Source organism: Dichomitus squalens (assembly GCF_000275845.1).
Source record: "Dichomitus squalens LYAD-421 SS1 unplaced genomic scaffold DICSQscaffold_12, whole genome shotgun sequence".
NCBI classification, from domain to species: domain Eukaryota; kingdom Fungi; phylum Basidiomycota; class Agaricomycetes; order Polyporales; family Polyporaceae; genus Dichomitus; species Dichomitus squalens.
In genome coordinates this window covers 695,684-721,642 of record NW_006766894.1, presented here as the reverse complement: position 1 = coordinate 721,642, position 25,959 = coordinate 695,684, and the positions used below count along the sequence as shown (strand labels likewise).

At 55.0% G+C, this 25,959-nt stretch overlaps 11 protein-coding genes across 11 annotated transcripts in view; 8 read left to right on the top strand and 3 right to left on the bottom strand.

Annotated features, from left to right (window-relative positions):
• The window catches only part of DICSQDRAFT_21621 (HET-domain-containing protein), a gene marked incomplete at both ends in the record, with an annotated part of 4,853 nt that extends 3,450 nt beyond the window's left edge, over positions 1-1,403 (top strand). The window contains one exon of the mRNA XM_007365499.1: positions 807-1,403. Within this exon, the coding sequence (XP_007365561.1) occupies positions 807-1,403 (597 nt within the window). The remainder of the gene's footprint in view (positions 1-806) is intronic.
• A 640-nt stretch (positions 1,404-2,043) lies between these two features.
• On the top strand, positions 2,044-2,850 carry DICSQDRAFT_155023 (uncharacterized protein). Its single transcript, XM_007365498.1, has one exon. It carries the CDS (start codon positions 2,064-2,066, stop codon positions 2,763-2,765), a length of 702 nt encoding a protein of 233 aa, XP_007365560.1. The 5' UTR covers positions 2,044-2,063; the 3' UTR covers positions 2,766-2,850.
• Positions 2,851-3,191: 341 nt separating this feature from the next.
• Positions 3,192-3,918, bottom strand: DICSQDRAFT_169873 (uncharacterized protein; the record flags this gene model as incomplete). The annotated part of the gene is made up of 6 exons (XM_007365497.1): positions 3,192-3,379; positions 3,434-3,460; positions 3,518-3,533; positions 3,589-3,671; positions 3,727-3,749; positions 3,836-3,918. The coding sequence occupies 6 exons, from the start codon at positions 3,916-3,918 to the stop codon at positions 3,192-3,194; spliced, it is 420 nt and encodes a 139-aa protein (XP_007365559.1).
• Positions 3,919-5,073: 1,155 nt separating this feature from the next.
• On the top strand, positions 5,074-5,913 carry DICSQDRAFT_59966 (HET-domain-containing protein; the record flags this gene model as incomplete). The annotated part of the gene is made up of 2 exons (XM_007365496.1): positions 5,074-5,266; positions 5,372-5,913. Coding segments are annotated over 2 exons (735 nt in total), but the record flags the coding sequence as incomplete, so codon positions are not given.
• Positions 5,914-6,123: 210 nt separating this feature from the next.
• Positions 6,124-6,993, top strand: DICSQDRAFT_126932 (uncharacterized protein; the record flags this gene model as incomplete). The annotated part of the gene is made up of 1 exon (XM_007365495.1): positions 6,124-6,993. One exon carries the CDS (start codon positions 6,124-6,126, stop codon positions 6,991-6,993), a length of 870 nt encoding a protein of 289 aa, XP_007365557.1.
• Positions 6,994-7,751: 758 nt separating this feature from the next.
• On the bottom strand, positions 7,752-8,542 carry DICSQDRAFT_146975 (uncharacterized protein; the record flags this gene model as incomplete). The annotated part of the gene is made up of 3 exons (XM_007365494.1): positions 7,752-7,928; positions 7,996-8,311; positions 8,385-8,542. 3 exons carry the CDS (start codon positions 8,540-8,542, stop codon positions 7,752-7,754), a joined length of 651 nt encoding a protein of 216 aa, XP_007365556.1.
• A 1,072-nt stretch (positions 8,543-9,614) lies between these two features.
• Positions 9,615-10,343, bottom strand: DICSQDRAFT_146974 (uncharacterized protein; the record flags this gene model as incomplete). Its single annotated transcript, XM_007365493.1, has 5 exons — positions 9,615-9,700; positions 9,816-9,929; positions 10,054-10,108; positions 10,229-10,233; positions 10,304-10,343. 5 exons carry the CDS (start codon positions 10,341-10,343, stop codon positions 9,615-9,617), a joined length of 300 nt encoding a protein of 99 aa, XP_007365555.1.
• Positions 10,344-14,022: 3,679 nt separating this feature from the next.
• Dslcc5 (laccase) lies at positions 14,023-16,123 on the top strand (the record flags this gene model as incomplete). Its single annotated transcript, XM_007365492.1, has 10 exons — positions 14,023-14,205; positions 14,268-14,336; positions 14,392-14,512; positions 14,564-14,677; positions 14,742-14,805; positions 14,864-14,959; positions 15,014-15,170; positions 15,229-15,429; positions 15,493-15,756; positions 15,830-16,123. The coding sequence occupies 10 exons, from the start codon at positions 14,023-14,025 to the stop codon at positions 16,121-16,123; spliced, it is 1,563 nt and encodes a 520-aa protein (XP_007365554.1).
• Positions 16,124-18,723: 2,600 nt separating this feature from the next.
• DICSQDRAFT_15894 (uncharacterized protein) lies at positions 18,724-19,150 on the top strand (the record flags this gene model as incomplete). Its single annotated transcript, XM_007365491.1, has 3 exons — positions 18,724-18,834; positions 18,916-19,032; positions 19,088-19,150. Coding segments are annotated over 3 exons (291 nt in total), but the record flags the coding sequence as incomplete, so codon positions are not given.
• Positions 19,151-19,193: 43 nt separating this feature from the next.
• On the top strand, positions 19,194-19,406 carry DICSQDRAFT_146972 (uncharacterized protein; the record flags this gene model as incomplete). Its single annotated transcript, XM_007365490.1, has 1 exon — positions 19,194-19,406. The coding sequence occupies one exon, from the start codon at positions 19,194-19,196 to the stop codon at positions 19,404-19,406; it is 213 nt and encodes a 70-aa protein (XP_007365552.1).
• Positions 19,407-19,871: 465 nt separating this feature from the next.
• Positions 19,872-25,851, top strand: DICSQDRAFT_105565 (uncharacterized protein). The gene is made up of 16 exons (XM_007365489.1): positions 19,872-19,982; positions 20,035-20,159; positions 20,210-20,330; positions 20,390-20,894; positions 20,946-21,371; positions 21,423-21,510; positions 21,562-22,019; positions 22,072-22,375; positions 22,437-22,580; positions 22,651-22,796; positions 22,866-23,029; positions 23,102-23,212; positions 23,296-23,966; positions 24,020-24,562; positions 24,617-25,454; positions 25,506-25,851. The coding sequence occupies exons 1-16, from the start codon at positions 19,894-19,896 to the stop codon at positions 25,756-25,758; spliced, it is 4,986 nt and encodes a 1,661-aa protein (XP_007365551.1). The 5' UTR covers positions 19,872-19,893; the 3' UTR covers positions 25,759-25,851.
• Positions 25,852-25,959: the final 108 nt, after the last annotated feature.

Genomic DNA, 25,959 nt, shown 5'->3' with positions numbered 1-25,959 from the left:
GAATTGCCACAAAGAGATCGGCATGGCCGATCTTCTTGTAACTCCAGGAATTATTTCTAACATGTGCACTGAGTATGATTATTCAGTTTTCGAAGGATTACGGATTGCGGTACCTGAGGAATGGGAAGGGGGTCTCTCGAGCGTGACATTCAGCCACTGACCGAGATAAGGCTGACTTTGATTATGAGCGCCTCGACTAGTGTTCCCTCCGCCAACGTCGTTATCAAACGACTGATAATGGCGGTGTTTAAATCGGCAGTCTTCGGCACCGTGACCATTGGTGACAATCTGTGGGCGCCTTTCCGTCGTTTCTGGGGTCAGACGTGTAATGCCACGATGCTCGAAGCAAAATTCCACCGATTGCCTTCATATTTTACGGGTATATACTGTCTGCGATACAGATCAAGTGTGCCAAATTTGAGATTTATGGGGGAAGATGCGATGGAGATATGCACGAAATACATTCTGGGCCGTCGCTTCTGGGGTCACACTAGTACCATTTGATTGACATTCTCGTCCCCATTCCGCCCGGCGGTCTCTTCTCAGTGTACCCTAGCGTACCTTTCTCTCCGGTACCCTACGCGCAAACTTTCTTCTAACTTAGCCTATCTTGTACCTCCTGGTATTGGGACGTCCGCATGTGGCTTCTCGATACCGAGACCGGACAGTTTGTACAGCACAACCCTGACGTTATCGTATATGCAATCCTATCCCACGTCTGGGACACGCATGGTGAGCTGAGCTACGAAGACCTCAGAACGATCCAGCAAGACTACCGTCCCGGAGGTCGTCGCGCGACTTCCCAGACGTCGATCTGGGAGGATCCCCGCCTGTCATCCAAAGTTCGTCGCGCATGCGAGCGCGCACGCAAAGACGGCTTCCGATACATTTGGATCGACTCCTGCTGTATCGACAAGAGGAACAGCGCAGAGCTGTCCGAGGCCATCAACTCCATGTACGCCTGGTACCGCCTCGCCAAGCTCTGCTACGCCTTCCTCGCAGACGTCCCCCCAAGTCCGCAGTCACCCGAAGACGTATCTCAGAGCAGATGGTTCACGCGCGGGTGGACGCTCCAGGAGCTCATCGCACCTTCTGAGGTCGTGTTTCTGTCGATGGACTGGGCGTCCTTCGGTACCAAGCACAGCATGGCCCGCGTTTTGGAGGGCATCACCGGCATAGATGAGGCAGTCCTGAAACATGAGCAGTCGCTGGACGAGATTAGCGTGGCCAGGCGGATGTCGTGGGCGTCCAGACGGGAGACAACCAGAGTGGAGGACGAGGCCTATTCGCTCCTAGGTATCTTCGACATCAGCATGCCCCCCATCTATGGTGAAGGCCGACGCGCATTTCGGAGGCTGCAGGAGGAGATCCTGAAGCGCATACCGGATCAGAGCCTCTTCGCTTGGGGCAACGGGCATTCGAGGCCCGTCGAGGTTTCGTTCACGCAGTACACGTCGGCCTTGGATCAGGACATGGATTTGGGTGCAACACGTAACGTGGAATACTCAACATGGGACGGGAAGCGATACAAACCTCCGCGCCTCGATAGCGCAGCCGAGAGTGACTACCTTGGCTTGGATGGCTTTAGTTTGTTTGCATCCTCCCCTCGCGACTTCCTCGCAGCAGGTCTCATCAGAGGTCTCTCCGACCATGGTGACTTTCTCGACCTCTTGGGAAAACCAGACGTCCCTACTCAGGAGTATACCCCTACTCCCTACGGCATCCGTACACAGCTCCCGTTGCTGCACCTATCCAACCAGTCATCGTGGCATCCCGAGGACTACCAGTGGTACATCGCAGTGCTGGCTTGCGTCGAGGACGGATACGGAGAACTTTCTCTTCTCGGTCGTCTCTGTATATCCGAATTCTCTGGCACCCACAACGACCACATACACGTGCTCAAGGCGGCATATGCCCATGGACAGGACGGGCCGCGAGGCCTCTTTGTCCTGCCTTGGTCTGGGGCGCTTGCGGGCCCCGGTTTCCATCCCCACATTCATGTGCGGACTGTCTATCTACCACATCCTGACCGAGCCTCCCCTCCAGACTCAAGCGAGCACATCATGCGTCTGCCTGATACTCGCGGCGAGCGGAGCATAGAAGTGCTGTTTCCTTCATGGGCTAGAGATCGTCTCCAAGCACAAGGATATCGCGTGGAATCGCGAAACCACGGCAGCGACCTCGACGTTCCACGCCGAGCTACCATCACTCTCTCCAGAGACGACTACACAATCCGCATTGTGTACCAATATTGGTGCAACATGTTCTCGCAGCCCGTCGGGGTCACGAACCTGATCACCTCCGTCTACACATCCCATCCCGACGCAGCACCCAGCGAGTCCGTTAACAGAACCCAGGCTGTTCCGACGCCCGCCCGCGCAGAGACGTTTCACGGCATCGTGACGCTCCAGGCTGCGGTCGGACGGAAGAGGTGCGAGGAGACGATCAACGTCTCTCTCGCGGACCAAGGAGTGATCTTGCGGATCTGGCTCGAGCTAGCGTCCGCCGTTTGCTACCACTTGCGGATCTCGGACGAGGGCCCGCCACCAAACCCGGCCCAACCCCCTTGGGTAGCGAAGTGGTGGGAACGCGCTCAAAGGTACATCAAGAGACGCGAGGCAGAGGAGGCGACTGGCGTCATAGCCCCTCATCCGGGTAGGATCGCGTTGGGTGGGGGTTGGGAGTACGAGCTATCCTCGTCAACTCACGACTCGGAGGAGGAAGCTAGTGCGGATTCGTCCTCGTCGTACTACAATTTCCTGTAGTACGGGGCGTTTATAGCTTAGCTGAGGCTGCACAATGCGTTCGAATTCATTGTCTCGACGCCAAATAGTGTACTCGGGTCGAGGCAGGGCACTACCACTCGGCTGTGAGCATTGCGGCAATTGTGAAATACAATTGTTCGACAAGAACGTCGTTCAGCCAAGCAGTCGCCATAGCACCTCAGTCGTTTGTGCTGTTTGGGCTGCAAGTTGCGACAAATGGGTGTGAGACCGCTGTAATTCTACCTTTGGCTATGTCACTATATATCCCCTAAGCAATGGTCAAACGAGGAAAGGTAGACGACGCGATCTGAAGATCATGGAGTACACGAACCATCAGACATGTCATGACGGACTGCTACGCCTTGGCCGCTTCGGCTTCTCGCAAAACCTTGTCCTTCTCAAACGTTTTCTTAACCTGCAGATGAGTTAAATCTGATACACTTGAGATAGTGGTATATAACGACTTGCCTTGTTTGCGAATGCGTGATCTGCCAACAGGCGCAGACCGATCGCGGCTATGGTGATCGACATGTTGATGCATGCTTGATGGGCCTCCTCGGTCGCTGCGGCCTCGGTAAATTCTGGTGTGTGGTTGCTGCCTCTCGTAGGGATCGCTGATGATATGGTCAAGCCAAGACGGTTGTTGCGACATTGACCTCGATACTCACCAAAAGAAGGGTGAAGCGAAGGAATAGCTAGGGGATTTAGTTAGCATATGGCCTAAGTCCACCGATACAAGCGCATCGGCGTACCGTAAGTGATATTTCCCTGGAGATACCATCAGTGAGCCCGCTCTCATAGCGCCTAGGCCGAAATCACTCACAAAATCGGTGGAAGCGTTCTTGATGCCGAAATCGCAGTCCACGGGACCGAACGTCTTCGAGAAAATATCCGCGCATTCGTCGCCTAACGATGCGAGGTGTTATCAGTGCTCTGCCTAGGCTGGCTTAGAAGCACTCACTGCGAGTGAGTGCCTTGTTCTGCCTAAGATCGCTCCAGCGCCGCCTTCCTCAGCAGGCGTGCCTAGCAGAACCACACTGCCAGAGATATCAAAGTGCTCCATAGCTGACTTGACTGCGATCGCCACGACAACCCCAGCAATAGCAATGAGATTGTGACCACAGGCGTGTCCGATTCCTGGAAGAGCATCCATCTCAGAATTGACACCTAGGGTACGTCCACCAGTGCCCTTGGTGAATTTGGCTAGCCAGGCGGTCTCAAACCAGTGGTGACGAGTGACATCGAATCCATGCTTTTCGACGAAGGTAGTAAGGGTATCATGGGCATGACTGAGATACAGCCGATTGAGCTGCTGATCCACAACACAATGAGTAGTTGTAACTCACCGTTCCTCGAACTTCAATTCAGGGTCTGCCAGTGGGTATGGAGGCAATGAGCAAGATCAGACGATGGAATTTGGATAGTGCTTGCCATGGATGTCCTTGCTCAGTCCTATCAAGTCCTGATCGAGGCTTTTGAGGGTGGCTTGAACGTGCTCGAAGAATTCAGGTCTGTAAATCGTGCCTTCCTCGAGAACGTCGGCGCGATCGAGGTGTGCACCCTTATCTCCAGGTTACCAAAAGACCGTAGATGCGCTTTGCGCCATGGCAGTTCACAGGAAGGATGCGTACTTCCCATAATTATGGTGACAAGAAGGGCGAGCTAGCTCCGACATCTGGCAGGTGCACATCATGCGACCCCGCTGGCATGTATTTACAGCGGATGTAAAAATCAGCGTCGCATGCCCCGCGCCGGGTGGTGTGCTCGGATCACCGGAAATCCGCGGCCGAGCCCCAACCCTACCGCACCGAAGCCATTGCCCAACCCTGTTCCACCGCTGGAAGCACTTGAATATACCCGGAATATGTGTTTGGAACATCCCAGGTAAGAACGCAAGTACTATGTAGCTTGAAAAGCAACATATCTCGGCGGGGCACGTCTCGAGCAGTCACAGCGCGCATGCTCTCCGGCCACCTTCCAGCTCGGGGACAGGCTGGCGGGGCTCGGCAGGGGCCTGCCGCTGATCCGAGCACACCACCCGGCGCGGGGCATGCGACGCTGTAGAATTATCTAATCTAAGTAAGCGAATCGGATATTTCAGAGCCTTGTCGGCGGCAATCCAAACTAATCTTTAATCAAAGCGCCGACGAATTTCATTCTCCGCTCTGGATGTGCTGCGGTCGATCGCGGAGTCGCTGCTCTCACAACACTCATACACATATCATCAGCATCTCCAACACTCTTCGCGACTTCAGTAGCGTATCTTGCCCCAGAGTAACTCTACACTACAGACGTCAACATGAGATTTATGGACACCCATACGGGACAGTTCATAGAGCAAGCCGACCCTCACGTCACTATATATGCAACTTTATCGCACACATGGGATAGCGAGGGTGAGCAGACCTACCGAGAGCTTCAAGAGATCCAGCGGATATATGATCCCGGTGGCCATCGTCTGTCCGCGATCAACCCTACTCCCACTTCTATGGTATCCTTGGGTTCGGCGAGCACTGGAAGCCCTCCCGCATCCGAGCCCCCTTCAATATGGGACAACCCCAGGTTGTCACCCAAGATACGGCATGCCTGCGAAGCTGCGCGCAAAGACGGCTTTCGGTACATCTGGATTGATTCGTGCTGCATCGAGAAGCAGAGCAGCTCGGAGCTTTCGGAGGCCATCAACTCGATGTACGCATGGTATCGCGACAGCAAGCTGTGTTACGCCTTCCTCGCAGACGTATCTGCGTGCGGGACGACGGAAGATTGGAAGACACAATTCTCGCAAAGCAGATGGTTCAGGCGAGGCTGGACACTTCAAGAGCTCATCGCGCCGTCCGAAGTCGTGTTTCTGTCGCAGGAGTGGGAGCCTTTAGGAACGAAGCATGACTTGGCCGAGGCGGTGGAGGAAATCACTGGCATAGACCAAGATGTGCTGAAGCACGAGTTACCACTGGACTGTGTCAGTGTGGCGAAGAGGATGTCATGGGCGTCAGGGCGGGAGACAACACGCGTGGAGGACGAGGCGTACTCGCTCTTGGGCATCTTCGACATCAATATGACAATGCTCTACGGAGAGGGCCGGCGCGCATTCAGGAGGTTGCAGGAGGAAATACTTCTTCGAATACCGGACCAGACCCTCTTCGCTTGGGGCCACGTCTGTCCCCAGCGGCCCGTGTGGCCGGCGGGCAATGGACACCACCGTTCTCCGGTGCTGCCTTCACAATTTAGAGGACCAACCTCTGCCCAGTCCACATCATCAGCCAGTTTCTTCGCCTCATCGCCCCGCGACTTTCCAAGGTCTTCTGCAGTTCAAGATCTGCGGTCACTTAGACACGATGAATTTCTGGCCTCCATCAAGATGTACGACCTTCCTGCTCAGGAGTATAGCCCAACCCCCTATGGTATTCGCACCGACTTCCCCCTTCTATCCCTTTCCAACCAGAAGGACCCGAAGCGCGAATGGTACATTGCCATCCTTGCATGCGAATACCATGCTTCCAACAGTAGCGGTCTGCTCGGCCGCCTCTGTGTTTCCGAGACACCACGGTTCCCTGAATCGACCCCATTTCAACTCGCTTCCGCATACGTCTGTGACGAACAGATGGTTTCATATGGTCTCTTCGTCATTCCATCCTCTTGGGGGCTCGGTGGCCGTCTCCGTGACAACACCAAGATCCTCACTGTGTTCCTACCCCATCCCGGCCGTGAGCTCACGCATGACCAGGCTGTGAACATGCGTGACTACCACGACGGAATGCATCCCCAAGTGATATTCACGATGTGGGCCGGATTCAGCCTCAGAGAGCAAGGATACTGCATCAAGACCGATGTCTTTCCCAGTCACGACGGTATCCACCAAATATCACTCACCAAGGACGACTACTCCATTCACATCACCTACCAATACTCTTCTGGACCGTCCGGCAACATGAAGTGGCGCGCCCACATTCAGGTTGTATCACCGGCATCGTCTTCTACCCTCAGCCGCGAAGAAATACACCCCGACCTCTGCAGTGACAATGCCGCCAAGGTCATCGCAATCGCGGTCAAACGGGATCAGAGGGAAGGCTCCGAAGTCGTCCGTCTCCAGTCGCCGGCAGGCCGAGAAGTCATCCTCGAATTGAGAATCGAGTTGGTTTCTGCAGCGTGCTATCACTTGCGGATTGCAGATAAGACTGAAGCGCACATGGCGACGGCTCAGGCGTCGGGCCCGGTGTCGCCCTGGTAACGACCAAACCACAGGGCTCGAGTTCGCTATAGAGCACTCAGTCATCCATATCCGAGTCCTCAGAGCAGAATCCGCAGGATTCCAAACAGCATGAGTGCTGTTGGAGAGACCACGTCGAGCGCGGGGGGAGGTGCAGGACAGGCAAGCACGCCGGCGCCGAGGTCCTGAAGGTTTATATCGCTGTCACCGTGGTATACTGCCAGGCTGTCAAACAGCAGAGAATAGCGTTATGCATACCTGGTTGTCCTTTCGAGTGCGACCGGTTGATACGTAGCACGTACATAGGCACTGGAGATGTTATTTTCTAGTAGTTGACAACGAAGAGAGATTGTATCAAAACTCCGCAGTGCCTGCAGTCCGACGCCAGCAAGCTCACCTTGTGTATAGGCCTACAGCCATCTGAGCATTGTCAATCTGAGAGGGAGTGTGTGAAAGAGTAGGACTAGAGCTTTGATTTGCATGGTAATACTAAGAGACCACCGGCTCAACGTCAGTCAGTGGATGGCGGTAGCGGAGGTGTCATTGGGCGCCTGAATTGCTTGAGATCCGGGGCCCGCGGCCTCGAGGCAGAAGCCTGCCACTCGGGTATGAGCATGGCGACAATTGTGGGTCCAGGATCGATGGTCTGATGATTCGATGGAAACGTCCTTCGGTCGAGGCAGTCGCTAAGGCATACAGTGGCATAGATTGGGAAAGCATATATGCAGAGTGGAAAAGGCAAATGGAAGACCCTCCGCCCTGAATCGGATACAAACGGTTCAAACACAAGCAGAAGAATTGTCCCCCTGCAAACCACCCTGACCGGCTCCGGTGTCCAACCCAAGCGCGGACTCCGCCTGCCCGCCCAAGAGGCTGTTGGAGAAGCGCGCCTGGATATCGCGAGGCCATGACACCGTGAGCATCCCGTTCTCCATGACGGCTTGAAGGTCGGCGGTCTGCGCATTTCAGAGATTGACACGTCAGCATTGCATACCTTCTCAAGACAGTGAAGCAACAACTTACAGTACATCCCGCGGGAACGGTGACGATGCGGCGGAAAAGGCCGTACTTGAGCTCTCGGACATGCAATATCCCGGCATGGGCCTGCGTCGCCTCCGAAGTCCGAACGCACGCGTCGGACCCGGGCTCGGACTTGGAGGTGGGGCGAGTCTCAACAGTAAGAGTCTGAGGCCCCCGGGGAAGATCCTGCTGACGGCGCTCGCCGCTGACCACGAGCCGGCCGTCGACGACGTCCACCGTGATGTCCTCTGGGCGGAGCCCCGGAACTTCGAAGACGGCCGTGACGAGCGGGCTGTCTCCATCATCCCACAGTTCCATCCTGCGCGCAAGGATAACACACGCGGTGAGCAGTCTATATGAATTTAGTATCAGGCAGGATGATGGAGACTCACCTTGGCTTATAAACCCGCTGCTGCTGTTGCTGAGCCTTTCGAAACTTAACCGCACGGGCGTACGCCGCGAGTCTGAGCGTCTCTTGGGCGGACAGAGCCCTTCCGAGCCGTTTCTCAAGACCCGACACGAACTTCGACCGGGGGCTACGTACAGTCATCTTGCTTCAAAGAGATTTCTCACAGGTATTAGGGACGGAGAATGAAGTCGGGTGTTCCGGTTAGGCAAATAGCACTTTACAGAGGGGTTTTCTTCTAGGTATCGCGGGGAGAGGAGCATCTGTTGGCCTCACGCCCGTGGTTATATAGGAACGGCCCCGGGTTGACTCACTGTCACGAGGAATGCAGGGCTGGCGAACGCCATCGCCGCATCGGGACACGGCGTGAGTCACTGTATCGCGCTCCGAAGCGCGCCCTGAGTCCAAAACGCAGTGCCATCGCCGATAGGCGCCTATCTGGTAGGCGGGCAACTGCGCGGCGACGGAGTCACTGCAATGCAGGTAGGATGCGAGATGACGTGTCCTGTAACGCATGAGCGATGGAAGGCTGATATGTGGGCTTCGCGACATACGGATGGAAGATGGGTTTTCCGCCTTTCCGCCTACCTTCCTGGGCCTGACAAACCCAAGCAAGGTTGGTCAGCGGATTAAAGACAAAGAACCATTCAGTTTGCCACATAATATGAGGTAGCATAGCAGTGGGATGTCAGCGAACTTGGTGGGTTCCAGAGATCAGGCCTCAATCAGATTTCAAGGAGATCTCTAGAAATTTTTATGGACGTGAGTTCATCGCTGCGCATGAGAATGAGGAATGTCCAAAGCCTGCTGCCATGACACGCCATAACAACGAGGCAGGAGAACAGCACTTGAATGATACTGAGAAGAGAGAGAACGCGTGGGGCTACCGCCTGACCACGTTGCCACATATCTTCGCACCTATGTCTCGGCTTTGAGTCATGAGCAGGATAATCGCTGCGCACCTACGGTGGAAGTCGGACGCACACGACACACTGCTTCATCCAATTCCAATTACCGCATTATGTGCTCCTCGCCACGCCGTCGGCAAAACTCGGGAGGTTTGTATCCTGACTCGCTGCATGTCGGTTACCCACGCAAAAACACTTCCGACATCCTGCGTCACTCCAAAACATAACAGAGCAGAAAGAACGTGGTATTGGACACCAACTCTATATAATGGGAAGGGTCTGTGCCTGGTACGCTTGTCGTATCCTTCTTAGTGCTCGCCGTGGCCGTGCGCGTGCGCGGCCTTGCTGTTTTGCCACGCGTCGTAGCTCTTCGCCCAGGCGTAGGTGCCGTATCCTATTAACCGCATGCATGAGTATACTGAGCTGATCGACGGGGACACGGAAGACATGGCATAGAACATGTCATCTCGCGGGGAGTCACAGAGGAATGCCTGGTTTAGACGACGTACCGATGGCGAAAGGAATCGACCAGTAGACGAACTGGCCAGAGAGACGGCGGTAGCCGTTCAGAATGTAGTTCCGAATGAGGTGATGGGTCGCGCGCTGCTTGAAGGGCGACATGGCTGTGTGGATGACACCAATGATACGGCAGGAGGCGCACGAAGCAAAAGGCAAAGATAGGCAACATGATACAATGGCAGGAACTGTGAGCTGAACGTCGGTATTCGAAAGAAAGCTGCTACGCACAGTAGGTGACGATGCCCTTCTGCTTCAGGACGCCCTTGTCACCCCACCAAACACCCTGTCAAACGGATACCGCGTCAGCAACTCCGCAATTTCACAACCTCTCTCATAGGCCATGGGTAAAGCAATTGGATAGTCGGGGTAGCAATGCGAATGACTGAAGGATACTCACGTAGACCTTGGCTGCAAAACACCAGTGTCAGAACTGGCTACACGACACTCATCCGCATTCAACGCGCAAACAAGTACTCACGTCCGGGCATATCGCCTCGACGAATCTCTGTGGGCCTCATTGTCGCAGACTTTTGGCTCTACACGCGGGAAGCAGTGGTAAACGGGAGTGGGGAGGTGCTGAACGACGGGTTCGGGAGGTTTCGCGAGCTCGGGCAGGCGCTGAGTCTCATCCCGACGCTGCACGCGCCAAACACCAGCAAACAATCGTGCTGGCGGCGACCACGACGTCAGACTTAGGTCTGTACTCATCCTGCTCTCCTCACGCTTGACACGGATATATATCTGACATTCTGGGCGTTGCTCTTCGTTATTCGAATTGTGTTCAATAGGACCAAGATGATCTCCCACAACACCTTGTACAACCTTGCGAACGGGCTGGGAGCGCTAGCGATGCTGACTGTGGTGCTGTATCACTTTGTCGCTGTCAACGCTCGTCAGCTCGAAAAGAATACCCCCGGGTCGTCTGTTGCGCACTGAGCGTGGAGTCCTGATGATTGCGACCTTGGGACGAGGTATGTAGTCGAGCACTCATCTATATCGGCAAGTCGCATCTTACCGCTGTGCACGTGCAGGCGAGACTGCCTCGACCTTGAGCCGCCTCTCTGCAATCATGCCAATAACTCCTCTCTTTCTCAAGTCACCCCGCGAGCGCCCCAAGTGTTTGGCTATGCTTCTCTGTTATTAGTACGCAGTCTGTCGGGTACATACACCCTTCGTATCATTATCATTCTCGCTAAAGATCCTTTGGCTTGAAAAGACGTCGCCATGTACGATCACTGCGGAGAACTGCGGGCTATGCTGTTAGACAATGTCCCTTGGGTTTGTGTATATCCAGTGGTATTTTGCAGCATTGCCACTGGAACGTTGTCGGCGGTGTCTCATCCCCCGGTATCAAGGGGTTTGGCCGCGCTTCCAGTATTTTTGGGAGAGTCGAGACCGGGCGAGTACTCGTGTGGTATGTGGCGAGCAAGATCCGATCAACAACGGACCATTGTCATGGTTCAAGCGGGCTCCGCGATTCTGGACACATCATCGGGTGGGTGGAAGACGATGCAATCCTGTTTGTCGTTGTACTACTGCATCACAGTTGCGCATCTTCGTGCTGAACCAGTTGATACTAGGTATTGGGCGTGTCGTACATGAGAGCACGGTGTGTTGAGCTCAGGGCCCTCCGCCTTGTTTGTGTATGCGGACATGTCTATTTTCAACAGGTAGCAAGTTCCCTGTTCCCTAACCCTCAAATAATCCTCGTAACTTATGAGTTCTTTGCTCAGATGAGGCTAGGGCCGACTAACGTCCTTCCATTGCATAATGGAGGCAATGGAATGCCTCAGTCTTACTGAGGTTCCTCATCTGAGACGAGCTGTACGAGCGCGCTCCTGACTCGTCCAATTTAGGCATAGAGCGTTGCGATCCATCCCGGCCCTGGGAAATCGAGAGGCACCGAGGATCGCATGGACCAGTCCGTCAGCATCCAGGTTCCATAGTGGCGTGGGGCCAATGGTCCCCTACAGCTGCCGCGCTCAATACGCATGTTTGCAGACGACACAGGCACCAAATGTGGCACTCAATGGGTTCGAGCGTCGTGGATTGCGCATGGAACCTACCATCTGGAGCCTTCTCAGTACATAACTTTGTATGTATCCTGCTCATTGTATTGAACGTATGAGGCATCTGATTTTGATTCTCGTCCGATCGAAGGCGGTCGGAGCATTCCAACGAAGACGGTGTACCATTTCCCTCAATACTCAACTTACCAGCATGTGAAGCACTGTGCCGGAGGTGTGCTGCGAACGCAAGAATCTAATCATCCAAAGTTATATGGAATATTTTCGGCGCTTCAACTGTACGCTACGCTGCCGTTGCACTGCGAAGTGGAGAGTCGCAAGGGATACAGACCGCCAGCAGCCTGATCCTAGTGATTGTTGTCGGCGCAGTTTAGGCGAGCACCCCCATCCTCTGCTCAACTCACTGGTATATGTCATGCCCACATGCCTATTAGGCTGCAAGCTTCGTAATTTGTGCTCGTCAAGCTCCGTCTCCGGCAGTGTCAAAAGTGGGCAGTGTCGGGTTCAACTATCACCGATCTTTTCCCTAGACCAGTACTCTCTCAGTTAGTGTTCGGTGGAGCTGAACTGCCCACCGTAACCATTACAATGAAGGGCAGGTAGGTCGTCTGTGCAATTGTCCAGACCCCATCACACAATTTGATCGACTCGTCAATACTTCTTCGCACGGGTGGCACACGATAGTGCCCGCAGTCAACCTAGCATACGTTCTCTGCGACCCATCTGGCCACTGGCCCCGAGCCGATCGCGCTGCTGTCAATACCTCCCAGTATTGTGAGACGAACCGTGTGGCCCAACCGCTTAGCGGATCTTTACCAAGTTCTCCCATTGACCTACGCTGGTTTCCGCCTATCCGATCGTAATCCTGCTAGTCACGGCAGCTTTGGACGCTCAAGCTGCGACATCTACCAGGAGTTGCGGTGATCGGAAGAGTGGCCGCCAGCGAACCGCCGACATCTTCAAGCGGTCTTCGATCAGTCGCTTATGAAGGTCCTTCGTGCATCGACAACTCTATGGGCACGTCTTGTGGGTTTACATGAACTCCCGCCATCTCTCGTGAGGGAGGCTCACAGTGGGAGGTCTATCATCGATTCTGTGTCTCCTATAACCGGCTAATGCTCAACTCAATTCAGATTGTTGGGTCGATTCTCATTATGGACACCTCAGGTATTGGCTTGATAATAGTTGCAAAAACCTGTGACGCCTACTGCGCCGTGAACTTAAATTGATCTGAGAGTGCATGGGTTTTTTACCACTTTCTCTTGACCACCCGTCCCCTGGATGTGCGTGGGTTGGATCATGCTGTACCTGGCTAGTATGTTCGCGACTTTTGTTTGAGAGGATCCGGGTTTGCACTAGATTGAGCCAAGTGAGTGCTGTATCTTTACCGTCTATCTGTCCAACACAACAATCATAGATTGCGCCTTTTTAGCCAGTCAGCCGGCTCTCACGTCTCATCTCATGTGCCGAATATGTAGCACCGCCAGTGCCACTAGCACGTCACGGACAGTGGCCTCCGCATGCGTCAAGAATGAATAATGCGCGTCTTGCTGTGGTGACAATGTGCGCCGGCCCCGAATGGGTTCACGTATATCTACTGCGCTAGGGGCTGACATTGTCTCTGTTAGGAACCATCATGGACTTTGTCAGCGTTGGCCATCCCGTCACTGCGAGTCTGCGGCACTCGAAAAGCCCGAGTCTGCTCCCTGCATTTGACTCGTTTCCTGTCAGAAAGAGAGCCCGTGAGCTTCACGGAGATTACAGGTGCTCTCTTATGGACATAGCTTACAGTGAGGGACAGGCATGACGGCTTTAGAGGTGTGTGTTGGTAAGAGCAGTTCTGACGTCTATCAACGGTACGTCAATGTTTCATGCCAGACACTGCTACGTCCGTCGTGAAGCCGAACTCTCACGCCCTCCGTAGCATTCGCGCGACCACCGGCTGACAGAATTGGTGCGGCGGCCGATTTGCCAGGCCTATGGCAGTACTAGGCGCAACAGGACTCGGTCGACGAGCGTCATGGAGCAGCCACCCTCTGAGCGGCATGATTCGATATGTTTCGTCTGCCGCGCCCGACATCGCTCGTAGGGTATAAGAGATGCGGGGGAGATTCGTGAAAGCCCATCCCCACCCCTTCATTTGCGAGTCTTTTCTCTACTAGTGATCGTCATGGCGGGAATCCGGTCTCTGCTATGTTACACCGCTATTCTGTTCACCGCTTCGGCCTATGCGGCCATTGGGCCCGTTACTGACCTCACCATCTCTGACGCCAACATAGCTCCAGACGGCTTCACTCGTGCCGCCGTTGTGGTCAATGGTGTCTTCCCTGCGCCCCTCATTACCGGTCACAAGGTCTGTCTTGTAACGTGATATTTCAGTAATTAAAACCTTACTAACGCCGTTCTGGTGAACAGGGTGATCATTTCAAGCTCAATGTCATCGACCAGATGACGAACCATACCATGAACAAGACTACAAGTATTGTACGGAAACTCTTTGTCGCCTTATTCGTAGTGCTCATACCATGCTGTTTACTAGCACTGGCACGGCATCTTTCAGCATGGTACAAACTGGGCAGATGGTCCTGCATTTGTCACCCAGTGCCCGATCGCTAGCGGCAACTCGTTCCTGTACGACTTCACGGTCCCTGATCAAGCTGGTAAGGTTGCCCTCGCTCTATGATTTACACGACTAACTTCCGTTCACGTAGGCACCTTCTGGTACCATAGCCATCTCACTACTCAGTATTGCGATGGCTTGAGAGGCCCGCTCGTCATCTATGATCCTCATGACCCTCTCGCCCACCTCTACGACGTTGACAATGGTAGGTCGCTAAGGACTAGACGACTGCCGACACGGCTTCTCCTGGCGCTCACGTAGTCTAATAGACTCGACTGTGATCACCCTCGCGGACTGGTACCAACGAGCCGCGCACCTCGGCCCGCGCTTCCCGTGAGTACATCTGTTTCATAATGGTCAGAATATCACGCTCATGTACTGCGACATACAGACCGGGCCCGAACTCGACTCTCATCAATGGTCTCGGTCGTAGCCTCAACAACCCGAACAACCAACTCGCAGTGGTCAACGTTACCCAGGGCAAGCGGTAGGTATATCTCGAGATGATGGACCGTAAATAAGGCTGACCATGTGCTCATAGCTACCGATTCCGCCTAGTGTCGATGTCATGCGACCCGAACTACATGTTCAGTATTGACGGCCACAACCTGACCGTCATCGAGGCCGATGGGATTGAGACCCAGCCGGTCACCGTCAACACGATACAGATCTTTGCCGCCCAGCGTTATTCATTCGTTGTAAGTACTCTTTCGTCAAGTTCAGTCTGAACCAAGCTCAAAAGTGTACCTCACCTAGCTTACAGCGAACCAGTCCGTGGACAACTACTGGATCAGAGCCAATCCGAACATCGGTTCAGTCGTCGGCTTCACAGACGGCTTCAACTCCGCCATCTTGCGCTACGTCGGGGCGCCAGCAGTTGATCCTACGACGTCCCAGCAGACCACTCAGAACCTCCTACAGGAGACTCAACTCCACCCATTCGTACCGAGGAAGACGGTAAGCCCCTACTGTTCCTGGAGCGCCATTCCTGACAGTACCATAACTGAATGGGTGTCTCAGCCGGGCAACCATACCGCAGGCGGTGTCAACAAGCCAATCCAGATGGACTTCAGTTTCAATGGCACGAATTTCTTTATAAACAATGCCACCTTCATTCCTCCCACAGTTCCTGTCTTGCTTCAAATTCTGAGTGGCGCACAGTCCGCACAGAGCCTCCTGCCGTCCGGCAGCATCTACGAGCTTCCGATCAACTCGTCTATCGAGATTAACTTCCCCGCCGCGGCCAATGCTGTCGGTAACCCCCATCCGTTCCACTTGCACGGTGTAAGTCTCGCTACGTCATTCGCCTTCGTGATTCAATCACTTAGATTTTCCACGATGTTATCGTTATCCGCAGCATGCTTTCGCTGTAGTCCGCAGCGCCGGCTCGTCCGAGTACAACTACGACAATCCCGTCTGGCGTGACACCGTCTCGACGGGGACCAGTAGTTCCGACAACGTTACGATACGCTTCCAGACAGACAACCCAGGCCCGTGGTTCCTCCACTGCCACATCGACTTCCACCTCGACGCCGGATTCGCCGTCGTCCTGGCCGAGGATCTTCCCGACATCGCGTCGGCCAACCCTGTCCCCGCCGACTGGTCCGCTCTTTGTCCCACGTACGATGCGCTCTCGCTTAGCGACCACTAAGCTCCTGCCGAGGAGCTGCCGGACTCGGGAGGTTCTGGACGAGGACGGTCTGGATATCCGCTCGCAACGTATTCGATAATCAGTGTTCGCCCCTATGTTTCCTTTGGACTGATATTCGCAAGGTTTGGAGTTACATATTGTACACGTTCCTTGTAACTTATGAGCTGTGTCGATTTTGTCTCCGGCCTCTTTGGCCATTCCGGCTAATCGTTGCCACCAGGCAGTCCTGTGAATACATATATGTACTGTTATAATTACAGTTTCAGAAGTGTTAGCTGTTCAAAATACGTAAATCTGTTGTTTAGTCTCTGCTCGCGAAACATGTACATATGACACGCGTGTGCTGTCTTTAGTAGCGTACATATCTAGCTCTGGATCAGGTGCCTCTCTTCAGCGTTATCTGCGTGGAGGAAGCTCGCGTGTGCACGTCGGTCCACTCAGTTCACTGGCGGAAGGGACATGCTCTATCGTTGCCTGTTACTTCTGAGAACTGCAGGCGACATTACACAAGGCTGAACACCACTTGATTACGCCCAGGTAAACTATATACTGAATCAGCGCACACTGACGCACATGATTGTCAGTGCTGGTGTATATCTATATAGAGCGGACAGTACCATTTGACACACGTATGCCGCAAGGCATTGCAGGTTGAGGCCATGTTCTGGGAGGTCGTATCCAAGGCTATGTATCATGCGTCCTATTGCCAGATACTCAAAAATTTGCGCTTACCCCCACGCAAAGACCTGGAGAGCCTTGGGTGCCCCAGCAGCATGCTGTTCGAGTCACGCAATGAAACCACGACGCATGCTGGCCCAGCAGAACGGGGTGTCACACATGGTCCATGACTCGAGATTTCTTCGCATTGTAGACTTGTCTTGAGATGTGTAGGTGAACGACTCACCGAAGGCGTGAATATCAATTGACGTGCTGTACCGCAGCCGAGTTCTGTTCACACGCAGAAGCTGATTCCGAAGTTTTGGGGTATTGCAAGGACGAAGGAAGGAGCGCCTGCTATGGCCTGTCAACGACAAGGTGGCGGTGAAGAGGAGCCTCGTCTAAACCAATCACAATGTCCGATTCTAGTTTAGCGCTTGTTAGTATAGAATTCAAGAACAATAGTAGGCTTCGGCCGTCAGAGTCGGAGCGATGGGTTTGTGAGTACAGCCTCTAGTGTCCATATGTACTCGGCAATAGACGTGGACTTCCATGCAGGAATCAGCTGAAGTCCAACCGAGCGCAGAGTATTGTGGACATACCATGGTGGACTGAGCTGGGCATTTGAGGAAAGGTATCTCACTCCAGCCGCTGCCGTCCGGCATACGTAGAGGGTCCACGTACGATACTATCCGGCTTGGACTTGGGCTTGCGGAATACGGAGATACCATGCTGCGCATATACGAAATGGACCGATAGGTTAGCAGTCCGATCCCGTATTGACATGGCGTCAACGGGCCCACAAGCCGTACAGCTGACGCGGTCAATGCACAGTGTGGTAAACTACACATTATACCGTACGTGTTCCAGTCGGAGGTCTGCGGCATATGAGGGTTTGCTATGCACCGCGTGTTTCCGGCTCCGAAAATGGGCTCATCGACCTCAAAGTGCTTGACTTGATGTGTCTTGCGTCATCTTCCCGTGAGCGTACGAGGCGTTTCCGGAGTTTGACTTTCGTTTGACGAGCCATTTCATATCATACTTTCGGCTGCTGACCGAGCAATTGTCTCGTCAGCCGGACAGTCACCGCCATACTACGCGGAAAAAAAAGCCCTCTCGACGTCGACAATAGTAAATCAGCCTTGGTTGTATGAGTTAGACCCTCGCGAGAAGCACAAGAAAAGCTGTATCACTGGGTTGGCCGCGCAGCAGGAAGCGGTGCGAAGTATCTCGGGCGCTCGAGTGCTGGACGCGGCAGCCCCCGAAAGCGCCAGAGCTGCACAGCATGACATGCGGGGTACAGTGACGCCGGGCGGTGCACCGGATCTGGACGGTCCTTACTCACCTCCGTCTGCTCATGACCGCTACAGCAAAGGCCTGCTTCATCATCCACGACGGCATAGTAAAACATACCGGAATGCCGTCCATGACTTGAGTTCGAGCTTTGGAAGGCAGTTCTCGGAGCTGTCGTTTTTGTCGCATAATGCTCTGTTCCGGGTCGAGTCATCACCACATTCACCCGAGGAGTTGGCAGGTTTTGCAGGGCTTGTGGAGCACGGCCCCAAGTTGGCAAGCGTCCCGTTGTGGGGCAAGCTAGTTCCCGATCTGCAAAAAAGAATCGAGTCACCGACGGTATATAAGCCACGCGGATGGCGCCTCCTCCGTAAGGATCCCGCCGCGCTTTTCCTCCCATGTCTCCTCAGTACACTTCCATTCACCCGACTTTCAACAGCAATTCACGTCATCCCTCCATCAAGGCCCGGAAGATGCAGCAGGCGCAACAGGAGGATCCGCGCTTTCGCCATATAGACCGTATGCTCGCGAGAGCATACATCGAGCTGCTGAAAAAGCGCAAGCTGTCGCAGCAGAAGGCGAGGTTCTACATGCCTAGGTACGACTTTATGCTGACTTTCACGCCACTTCAGCCGGCTTACTTGTCCTTCAGGATGGATCTATGCGACGACCCTGCGAACACGCATATCACCGCAATGCTAGAGGTCCCGGGCATGAAACCCGAGCAGCTCTCTGTACGCATAGAGGGTGGCCGCCTTATCGTCGAAGGAAACCGACCTGGGCCGTACCTGCATGGGGACCATTCCATAACCAATCCAAACACGCATCCTCTCTGTTCGGAGCCGACGCAAAACGCGTCTTCCGAACCTGAGACGTCTACGCCACAACCGCTGTATCCCGTGCAGGAGCTCAAATATGGCAAGTTCAGGCGCGAGATTGACTTGCCTGTTGGGGTCAACGTGAGTTTTCCTCCAGTCATGCTGATTCCCCGATTGCTGACAGGTGCCCTATCAGGCCAGTGATATCCGCAGTTCCCTCGTGGAGGGCATGCTTACAATCCAGTGGCCCCGCAACCCCCCCTCCACTGCGGCTGCAGGCAGTTCGGCGAACGTTTCCCCTCATGCCACCCTCTAGGGTTGGAGTCATCCCCGTCGTCTTCATGCGATCGTTGACGTTACGCCACCACATCCCGTTGTCTCGTCACCTTGTCCCTGTCGTCGTGCTTTCCGTGACTTGCATCGCCTCACGCCCCGTTCTGTCGTTGTGCCTCTTTCTGTTGTTTGACCCCTTTTGTTCGGCCCATTGGGACTTTGGATGCGTCACTCTCCGATAGATGGTCGTCTGGACGCATTCGCGTTATGGTTCCAGGTTCCCCCGCATGCATGTCACATAACGTTATTACTCGCTGAGTATCACCTTGTAGCTATACTCTCCTTTGGGTACGGTTAGCACCTACGTACGTATCCGTATAACCCTTCTGCCCTAATATGTACACTCTCCGCTCTGTGCTATATCTATATGCATATGTTCCTAGTGATGTTTGTACGAAACCGCAAGCCCATAATTTCGTGAACTATCCCAGTCTAAATATCTGACTCCGACATATTCGGACCGTGTCTGCGTTGAAGCACCCTTCGGCGACGGCCGGGCGCTCTGATCGCCACTGTCGCCGACCGCGGTCCCGCGAGCGTAGCTTCCAGCGGCAGCTGTGTCGGCGGCACTCAGCGTGTCACCTATCTCAGACTCTTGCTATACCCCGACACTCGCTTCATGACCATCTGCTAGACCGGTACGACTGAGGACGCGCACATACGAACGACATGGGGAACGCGCAATCCTTGACGCGCACGAGCGGCGCACTGGACTCGTTTGTGGCCGAACTCGGAGGAGACGTCGTGTACGAGCGGAGGTGCGTATCTTCTGTCAATTGTGGCCCGAGTGGCACCTACAGACGTGTATAGCTTGGGCTCCGCGCGGTTCTTGAAGACGGTCAAGTGCCGGCACAAGAATGGGTTCTTGGTGGTCAAGATATTCATCAAGCCGGACCCGGGGATGAGCTTGCGCAAGTATCATAGGAGGCTGAAGAGTGCGTGTGTATATCCTGGCTTGGACTGGCTGGGACTCATGAGCGTGCAGTTGAGCGAGAAGCCCTTGCGGAGCTACCGAACGTGTATGGCTACCAGTCCTTCGTCGAGACGGACAAGGCGGGCTATATCATCAGGCAATGGGTCGCAAGCAACCTGTACGACAGGATAAGGTGAGCGCCTCGATACCTTGCGGACCACAGCACGCCTCCAACCATGCATCGTTGTCCAGCACGCGCCCGTTCCTCAGCCTCGTCGAGAAGAAATGGATCGCGTTCCAGATCCTCAACGCCCTCCGCGACGCGCGCAACCGCAAGGTCTCGCACGGGGACATCAAGTCCGAGAACATCCTCGTTACCTCCTGGAACTGGGTCTACGTCTCCGACTTCGCGTCGTACAAGCCCACATATCTGCCCCTCGACGACCCATCCGACTTCTCGTTCTTCTTCGACACGTCGGGCCGCCGCTCGTGCTACATCGCGCCCGAGCGGTTCTACACCGCGAGCGAGAACCCGGACATCAGCGCGAAGAAGTCGAGGCTGGCGATGGAGGACAGCGAGGGGAAGCGGGACGGGAGGGTCACGGAGGCGATGGACTGCTTTAGCGTGGGGTGTGTGATCGCGGAGCTGTTCTTGGAGGGCAAGCCGCTGTTCACGCTGAGCGAGCTGTTCAAATTCCGGGAGGGAGAGCTAAAAGTAGACACGCAGCTCGGCGCGGTGGAGGACGACGGCGTGAGGGTATGTGCATTCTCCCCTTCGTTGCGCGTATGTTTGGCTGACTATCGACAGCAACTCATCAAACAAATGATTGCCATTGACCCCAACTCACGACCGACCTTCGACACGCTGCTGCACACGTCGCGAGGGACCGTCTTCCCGGAGAGCTTCTATTCGTTTTTGCACAACTATGTCTCCACCGTGAACGAGGTCAACTCCCCTTCCCTGTTCTCCGCGGCCGCCACGCCTTCCACCATCCCTGCGAGTACGACCGTGTCTGCCCACAAAGGTGCAGGTCCCAACGCGTCCGCTAGTGCGAACCTGAATGGGGAGCTGCCCAATGACCCGCTTCCGAGTGATTCTGACCATCGTATGGAGCGAATATGGGCGGACTACGAGAGCGTGGAACCATATCTCATCAACGAGGCTATCGAGGAGACGGTGATGGATGTGAAGATCGACTATGCGCCACAGCCGATGTCCTCGCGACCTTTTCATGTAAGTGTCTGCGTTGGCCTATAGCCATCAGGTGTCCTGACTTCACAATAGGACGTGCTTCCGGTTGAGCTGAACATTCCAAATCGCGAGAGCAAGCTGCACAGCGCGTGGTCTGCGGGCAAGCGTGCAGCAGCCGAAGGTAGGCTTGGTGGTTCATTCATGCTTTACTCTTCCCTAACGCATCATACAGATGGTCCCGCGCTCATCATTCTCTCCCTCGTCTGCGCGAACATTCGTAATTGCTATCTCCCAAGCTCCAAAGTTCGCGCGCTCGACGTCTTCCTCGCGCTGTCTTCGCACCTCACCGACGAGGCGAAACTCGACCGCATGGTCCCGTACATAGTCGACCTCCTCCACGACGACGCCGCAATAGTCCGCGCAGCCGCGCTGCGCACGTTGATGCAAGTCCTCATGCTCGTGACAGTGATCGCCCCTTCGAACGCCGCAATGTTCCCTGAATACATCATTCCGGCGATAGCGCACCTTGTGCGGGACCCGGAGGTGCTCGTGCGGTGCATGTATGCGCAGATCATCGTTCCGCTCGCGAATACTGCGGTGCATTATCTGGAGATGGGCCAGGCGCTGAAGGCGCACGGGACGTACAAGCTTTCGCCGGATACGCAGGAATACGACGAGGCGCACTTCGAGGTATGTGGATTGTGGAACGTGCGGGCGATTGTCTGCTCATGAACACTCATAGGTGTCATATGATGCGAGTATGGCTGATCTCCAGAACAGTATCCAGGAGCATCTTTCGACACTGCTTGTGGACCCGTCCAGCGTTGTCAAGCGCGCAGTCCTGCACAACATCTCCTCGCTGTGCATCTTCCTTGGTCGGCAAAAGACGAATGACGTTTTGCTCAGCCATATGATCACGTACCTCAACGATCGCGACTGGTTGCTCCGGTATGCGTTTTTTGACAGCATTGTTGACGTCGCAGCCTGCGCGGGCGGGCGGAGTCTGGAGGAGTACATCCTCCCCTTGATGATTCAAGCACTCTCCGGTATGGTTACTTTTCGAGTGATCTCCGGGTGGAGTCATGCTGACTAGATATCAATTGTTAGACGTGGAGGAGACCGTGGTCGCGAAGGTCCTGGCATCGTTAACCAATCTCTGCGAACTGGGGCTGTTCCAGAAAATGCGGATTTGGGAACTCATGAGCGCTACCCTTGGTTTCCTCTATCACCCCAATATCTGGATACGGGAAGGTGTGTGCTGCACACATACTGCCGGTGACTGCTGGCCGGTCATACGCCTGCTCACATGTGTGAATTGAAGGTGCTGCGGCATTCATCGCCTCCGCTGCAAAGCACCTGCCTCTCAGTGACGTATGGTGTATTTTGTATCCCTCCCTCAAGCACTTCCTCCGGTCGGATGTCAGGGACGTGGACGAGAAGGGCCTACTTTTGGCTATGAAGCGTCCGGTATGGTCTGCGGGACACGTAGCATATACTTTATCGCCGCCTGACTCGACTATCGCTTCCTCTTCGCAGCTTTCTAGGCAGATCTTCGATGCCGCAGTCCAGTGGGCCATGAAAGCGGACTCAAGGACCCAGTTCTGGCGGTCGCATCGAAGCACGAAGAGCGAGTCGCCGCGGGAGAGCGTGGCGACTGTGCGCCAAGCCGGCAGCGCGGCTTCCCGAGCTAGATCGGATGAGTACGTCTATTTCCGTCGCGTATTGCGGTATGCATGTACGGCTGCTCATCATGCAAACATGACGTGAAACAGGGACGAAGCCCAAATCTCGAAGCTACAGCAGCTGGGCATGAATTCGACCGAGGAGGCGAAGCTGTTGGCGATGCGGGATTACATTCTAAAGCTTGCGCGCGCGATCTCGAGGTGAGCATCTAGGGTCCTCATAGAGATGCCTCCACTGCGAGGAACCCTTCTGTGACCCAGCTTACCCGAACCGTACGGTGCAGTTTCGCTTCCCGGGTCAGCGTGGAGGTCGAGTCAGATGCGCTCAAAGTGACGTCGACGATCGAGCTGCAGAAGCTGGGAGTGGTACCACAAACCGTGTTCCTGCGGAATTCAGAGTCAGACGGGCGGCCATCCCGACATCGCTTGAACTCTGAGTTCACGCTTAGGTCTCCTGGTACCCCTAGGACGCATCGGACGCTCAGCATCGACCATGGCCCCTCGTCGGTTGGAGCACCGTTTGAAGACCTCCGGAGGAGACTTGCACTCATCAACGGGTCACATACTAGCGTTGCCGCACCCGGGTCGCGCGAGCCAAGGAGTCCGGTCCCTCGCCCTCTTTCCATCGACACTACTGCTGCCCTCCTTTCCCCTGCGCAACCCGACCTTCCCTCGTTGGAGCGGCCCAACAGTCCGGCGGAGTCGACGGTGTCGACAACGAACTCCTCTGCGATACGCGTGATGCGCTTCCCCATTGGGGGCGATGGGCAGAAGGCGGCACCGGCTGTTGGGTCCTCGAAGGCAAGCGCGACGGGCTTGTTGGAGGCGCATGCGCAGATCTTGTCGGAGGGTTCACAGTCACCGTCGGGAAGGTCATCGCCTGTTTCCATCGCGGGGACTGTGAGGGGCCAGGAGAAGCTGCGGCCACCTTCCATCGCTCCTATCTCGAGTTACGGTGAGCAGCTTTGACGGTTTTTTTAAGAATGCGATTGACCAGGATGTCTGTAGACGGACAAGAGCCTGGGATCAGCAACATGCTTGAGCACCTATATCTGGACAACAATCGTGACCTGCAGGATGATTTTGGTCCTCGAGTTCACGACGGTCCAGTCCGGCGGCGTAACACTGCGCGCCACAGCTTCATGCCGCGGGACGGCTCTGCGCGTCGACTGGAGGCGTCGCTCATCGCCCACTTCAATTCTCACTCTGACGCTGTTACGGGCATCGCAGTGTCACCAGACCACATGTTCTTTGTCTCATCTTCGGACGATAAGACGGTCAAGGTATGGGACACGGCACGCCTGGAGAGGAACGTCGCGAGCAAGCCGCGGCACACGTACAACCAGCACCACGCGCGGGTCAAGTGCTTGTGCATGCTCGAAGGTGTCCACTGCTTCGCTAGCGCGGCCGACGACGGGAGCCTGCATATTGTGCGTGTGCAGGTGAGCCAGAGTGGGACGCTGCCGAAGTACAACAAGTTGCATACCGTGCGCGAACATCGAGTGGATACTCCTGGGGAGTATATCACCAGCATGTCGCATTATGGAACAGGTACTGGCTTGGCAATCTGGGCAGATGCTGCGCTTTATTGATGAGCCTCGACAGACACCTCATCCAACCTGATCTATGCGACCACGCACTCTGTCATCACTATTCTCGACTTGCGAACAATGCGTAGCCTTCAGCGAATGGAGAACCCCCGACATCATGGACCAATCACGTGCCTATGTCTTGACCGAAAGCGCACTTGGATCATCTGTGGAACATCGACCGGCGTGCTCTCCCTCTGGGACATCCGATTCGGTATCCTCATCAAGAGCTGGAAGGTCGGCGACTCGCTCGGGGGCAAGTTCGGCCGGGTACACCAGTGTGTCGTCCACCCAACGAAGGGCAAGGGCAAGTGGGTTATCGTAGCTGTGGAGAGCCACAAGGCCAGCAACACAGATAATCAGTCGCATACGCTGCTTGAAGTATGGGACATCGAGAAGACGACGCTGGTCGAGTCCTTCATTTTGCGGATAGTCGTTAACCCATCGGACCCTATGGAAGAACCCAAGGAGATTGAGGTCAACGAAGCAGAGACGGGCCCTGCCGCCGCCATTGCTGCGCTCGTCCGAGCAAGGCAAGAGAGCGGCTCAAGTGATGCGTCTACTCCACGACTTGGCTTTGTCGGTGCGGACACCTTTGGGAGCGAGGCGCCACTACCTCCTTTCCCAGATGTGCGCGCCATCGTCGCTGGGGTGGAATTCGGCGGACATACTGTGATGCACCGGTCGCACATGGCAGAATCTGACGGGAAGGCATCGAGTCGGTCGGCGTCCTCACGAGGCTTCATCGTGACAGGCTCCGAGGACTGCAGGCTCCGCTTCTGGGACCTCGCTCGTCCAGAGCGTTCTGTGATCTTGAGCGGAAATGAGACAGATAGCGACAAGCCCACCTACAGGTACATGCGTTATGCTGCATATGATGTCCATGTTTCTGACCCTCTTGTTAGTTCTATCCGTGCATCTGCGGGATCGGCGTCGACATATGCCGAGACATGGTTAGCGTCGCAGTCCGGGAACCAGCATAACCGCCCTCCACAGCGGCTTTCTCTCATCAACCACAACCAACAGAATCTCTTGAAGGGCCATCAGGATACCATCACTGCCCTCGCGTGCATCGACTCTCCCTTCAAGGGAGGACTAGTGAGCGGCGACCGGGCGGGAGTCATCAAGGTCTGGAGGGTGGAGTCGTTTGACCAGTGATCATATCGGATTCCTTGTTTCATATGTAGCTCTAGGCAATCTTGGATTCGTCTTACGTGTAGTGTATGTCCCTAGACCGCCAATTACATCGGCGCTTTCGTTCAAGCTCGGCATCCTGGGATCCGGACGTCCAGTCTGATCGGATTGGATTGGCGTAGATAAGATAACTCCAAACCACCGCAAGCAGGGTCTCGTGATGCG

Coding starts and splice junctions, on each gene's coding strand:
- DICSQDRAFT_105565 (XM_007365489.1), top strand. CDS start 19,894: ATGGGGAACGCGCAATCCTTGACGCGCACGAGCGGCGCACTGGACTCG. Junction 23,213..23,295: donor CTTGCGCGCGCGATCTCGAG/GTGAGCATCTAG, acceptor CGTACGGTGCAG/TTTCGCTTCCCGGGTCAGCG. Junction 25,455..25,505: donor AGCGACAAGCCCACCTACAG/GTACATGCGTTA, acceptor CCCTCTTGTTAG/TTCTATCCGTGCATCTGCGG.
- DICSQDRAFT_155023 (XM_007365498.1), top strand. CDS start 2,064: ATGCGTCTGCCTGATACTCGCGGCGAGCGGAGCATAGAAGTGCTGTTT.